Source organism: Echinops telfairi, unplaced genomic scaffold (assembly GCF_000313985.2).
Source record: "Echinops telfairi isolate 266 unplaced genomic scaffold, ASM31398v2 ScPeMD7_7469;HRSCAF=8507_1, whole genome shotgun sequence".
Taxonomy (NCBI): domain Eukaryota; kingdom Metazoa; phylum Chordata; class Mammalia; order Afrosoricida; family Tenrecidae; genus Echinops; species Echinops telfairi.
In genome coordinates this window covers 81,435,699-81,439,976 of record NW_022111373.1, presented here as the reverse complement: position 1 = coordinate 81,439,976, position 4,278 = coordinate 81,435,699, and the positions used below count along the sequence as shown (strand labels likewise).

The 4,278-nt window shown below is 37.7% G+C and overlaps 1 protein-coding gene across 1 annotated transcript in view; it reads left to right on the top strand.

The window, feature by feature from the left end:
- LOC101662558 (general transcription factor IIH subunit 2) overlaps nt 1-4,278 on the top strand; it is a 20,798-nt gene that overhangs the window by 9,078 nt on the left and 7,442 nt on the right. The window contains exons 7-9 of the mRNA XM_030888935.2: nt 1,205-1,255; nt 2,888-2,942; nt 3,929-4,034. Of these exons, the coding sequence (XP_030744795.1) occupies nt 1,205-1,255; nt 2,888-2,942; nt 3,929-4,034 (212 nt within the window). The remainder of the gene's footprint in view (nt 1-1,204; nt 1,256-2,887; nt 2,943-3,928; nt 4,035-4,278) is intronic.

Below are 4,278 nucleotides of genomic sequence, written 5' to 3'. Positions count from 1 at the left end.
ATTGTGCTCCACAGTGTTTTCAGGGGCTAATTTTCCAGAAGAAATTGTCAGACAACTGTCTCTGGGTGGAGCCTTTGAATTAGCAGCTGAGCATATGAACTGCACTTCTCAGGAGCTTCTATCCAAATGGCGGTGTTGCTGTCGTGTCCTGTTGATTCCGACTCATAGTGACCCTGTATGTAAGAGCAGAACTGTCTCATAGAGTTTGCTAAGGTTGCAGACTTTTAGAAGAGCCAATTACACAATGTTTTCTCTTGCTAAACTGTTTGATTGCAGCGAACAATCTTTCCAATAGCAGCTGAATGCTTCACCATTGTGCTGCTGGGCCTGCAATACAAACTACAGCCAGTTAGGAGTACTATTGGATTATTTAAGGAAATAATAAAGTAAAATGACTTATTATTTTTGCCCTTAACACCCACTCAAATTAGAATCTTGCTTTGTCAGCTCTTTTAAAAATGGAATCTCCATTTTCCTTTTACTTATTTGATTCTATCTCCTCTGTTTATAAATATATTCAGATTTTTCTGGATTTCTCCAAACCTCTTTCTCAATAATGCTCTTTTCTATTTCCGTTTTCACTGGAGGAGACCTGGTGGTGTAGTGGATTACTCATTGGGCTGCTAACCACAAGGTCAGCAGATCGAACCCATGAGTAGCTCCAAGGGAGAAAGATGAGGCTTTCTGCTCCCATAAAGATTAACAGCCTTGGAAAACCTAAGGTGAAGCTGTACTCTGCCATTAGAGATGCTATGAGTCAGACAGACTCAAAGGCAGTTTTGTTTTGTTTTTCTTTATTGGATCAAATTCCTTTGTTTACATTATTTCTGCCTGATGTGTCCAGATGGGTCTATCTCTAAAGGCCTACCTTGGACCCATCTTTTTGCTTACTACCGTATATACTCGTGTATAAGCTGCGTTTTTCAGCACATTTTTTATGCAGTTTTTGTGATAAAATCAGGTGGCTTGGCCGATATTCAGGTCGGCGTATACTCGAGTATATATGGCATTTAAAATTAAGGTTTTTACTAGCTAGTTACTTTCAATTTTATATTTTTACTGATGAAAGAAAACCTAAATCTGTAAGATTAAAAATTATGGGAAAAGTCACCTGAAAAATCATTTTCATAAAGCACTAATCAGATGTGATATCTGGTAGCTATTATGTGCTTAACTAGGTTTTTTTGGTTTTTTTTTTTAACAGTTGTTGGAATACTTTGTGGAGGAGTATTTTGATCAAAATCCTATTAGTCAGGTATGTACACCATGATAGAATTCAGAATTAGATTCCTAATATTGCTGCCAAATGTAATTTGTTGTGTGTGTGTGTGTGCGCGTGTGTTATCATTTGAAGTGAACGTGTTTGTCCCAAGACTCCGAGTCCACTTCAGTGTCACTCTCCTCCTTTTCCTTCAAGCCGCTCAGACCACGGTTCAGCTGTGAGGGCTAAGGAATCTGGATGGTGTAATTTGTTTTTTAAAAGTACATGTATTCTATGAATTATTCAATGATTCAAAATGGTCAAAACCAAAATAACTCTAAATTTAAGCAATAACAGTAAATGCATAGCTAAATCTGTTTTTCAAAAGCAACATGAAAAAAGTTTCTTAGACGTTATTTTTATTTTATTGACATATAATTCACATATCATACAATTCAGTAGTTCAATCATATTAAGAAGAGTTGTGCAGTCATCACCACAATCAGTTTTAGAGTATTTTCTTTCTTTTCATTATTGTTGTTAGCCCTTCCATGTCCCCCAGCCCCTCCTGCCATGTCCCTAGGTAATTATTAATCTTTGATTTGCCTATCCTGGATTTTTCATATAGAAAAACACAACAACAATGACAGAATAAACTAAGAAAAATCTCAATAGAAAATAATTTTTTAAAAAACTGAAATTTAAAATGGGTCAAAAGGAAGATCAAAAGGTGTAACATTTTAACCTATTTGCATCTGCCACAATTGATATTACTATGCTCTCTGTCTGACAACAAGACTTAAGCCTCTTGGGACCCTGTAAATGGATTTTGGGCTCCCACTGTCATCCACAACCTCCTGCAAACTGGGTATTTAGAATGTAAGCTATAATTCCATTCCCTCCCCTGGATTGGATTTTATTTATAATCCTTAGTTCACACATACTGGTGTGCTTCTTCCATGTGTACTTAGTTGATGCCTCTCTTTAGATGGCTGGTTGTTTTGAGACAAGCCTTTAAGACCGCTGTTACTATTCTTTCTTATAGCCGGGGCTTCCTATGGTTTCTTCATCACACTTTGCTATGACAGCCGTATCTTCAGTGATCTCTGCGTGAGGCTGACCATCAAACAGGGCCATTTCATAAGAACTAATTGTTCTTACAATTAGGGCTATGATTAAGTGTGAGTTCCCAATCCTTATCTGTGGTTTATATATATCCCTGTTTCATTTTAGAGGCAGCATTATCATTTTATTGGAGAATATTATTAATCATCTTCATGGAGCATAAAGTAATTCTGTTGATAGTATCAGTAGTTTACCCAGTGATATGGCATTTGAAACACTGTCGAGAAAAGGAAATTATACATGCATTGGCCAGCTTTTTAGACCATAATATATGAATGGTTGACTTGTACAGATTAAAAGGTTAACTGACTAAGTGCTGTTTACACAGAGAGTGAGAGCTGTGGATAGGGCAAAGTCATTCACAAAGGCAGGACCATGCCTGCCAGACTATCACATCTCATAAAAAAGCAAAGAGAGCATGAAAGTGTAAATATGTGCTAGTCCCAGGCCACCATTTGCTTATTCTTTGGTAGTCATTAATTTTAACTATGTTGATTTTTACTAGAAGGTACTAATTTGTTATGCTAAACTAACAATAGTTCATTTTGTTTTTATTTTGAGATTGGAATAATTGTAACTAAAAGTAAGAGAGCTGAAAAACTGACCGAACTCTCAGGTATGTTTTGTTGATACATGTTAGGTGCCAGCAAGTCAGCCCCAATTAATAGTGACCCTGTGTGCAGCAGAATGAAATGCCTGCCTCTTCCTCACACTTGTTAGGCTTCAGCCCATTGTTGCATCAGCCATTGTGTCAATGCATCTTGTCTAGAGCGTTCCACTCTTTGACACCCCTCTACTTGACCAAACTTGATGTCCTTCTCCACGGAGTGGTCTCTCCTGACAACATGTCCAAAATACGTGAGACTAAGTCTCCCCATCCTGGCTTCTAAGCAGCATTCTGGCTGTACTTCTTCCAAGACAGATTTATTTGTCCTTTTGGCACTATGTGGCATATTCAGTACTCTCAGCTCCATGACTCAAATGTATCAGCTTTTTTCAGTCTTTCTCATTCAGTATCCAGCTTTCACATGTATATGAGGTGATTGAAAATCCCATGGCTTGGGTCAGATGCACCTTTGTCATCAAAGTAACATCCTAGCTTTTCAACACTTTAAAGCAGTCTTGTGCAGCACGTTTACCTAATGCAATGTGTCATTTGATCTCTCAACTGCTACCTCAGTGAGCATTGACTGTGGATCCAAGCAAGGTGAAATCCATGTTAGCTTCAGTCTTTTCTCCATTTATCATGTTGTTACCTATTAGTCCAGTTGTGACAATTTTTTTCCCACCCTGAAGGGCTCATATTCCAGCACTATATTAGACAACATTCTGCTGCTATTGATAACGTTTTCACTGGCCAGTTTGCTTTAGGACTAAATCAACATTCCTTAGTCTAGAAGCTTACTGACCCTGTCCATCATGAGTAGTAATACCAGTGAGCTAGAGCGTCCAGCATGGCAGCATCAGGCAAGCCACCACAGTGCAATGAACTGACCGATGAGTGGCGGTTTCATATCACAGATCTTTACATTTGGGGGAGAAACAAATTCGTATAATGTACTGGATTTTATTAAAAGTAAATTATTTTAATCTATATTTCAGGAAACCCAAGGAAACACGTAACATCTTTAAAGAAAGCTGTAGACATGACCTGCCATGGAGAACCATCTCTTTATAATTCCTTAAGCATGGCTATGCAGACTCTGAAGTTAGTACTATACATTTATTATTGATTTGGAAGTTTTTTGAATGAGTGAAATTGAAATGATAATATGGTACTATGAGTTTCCATAAACTCAGTTATAATCGAAATCCTTGTTTAAAAGGTAAAATAAGTGCAGTATAGCACCGGTGAAACATCCAACATTCCTCTAGTTTTTTAGGCTTCCTATCCCCCAACTATCATGACCCCAGTTCTACCTTACAAATCTGGCTAGACCAGAGCATGTACA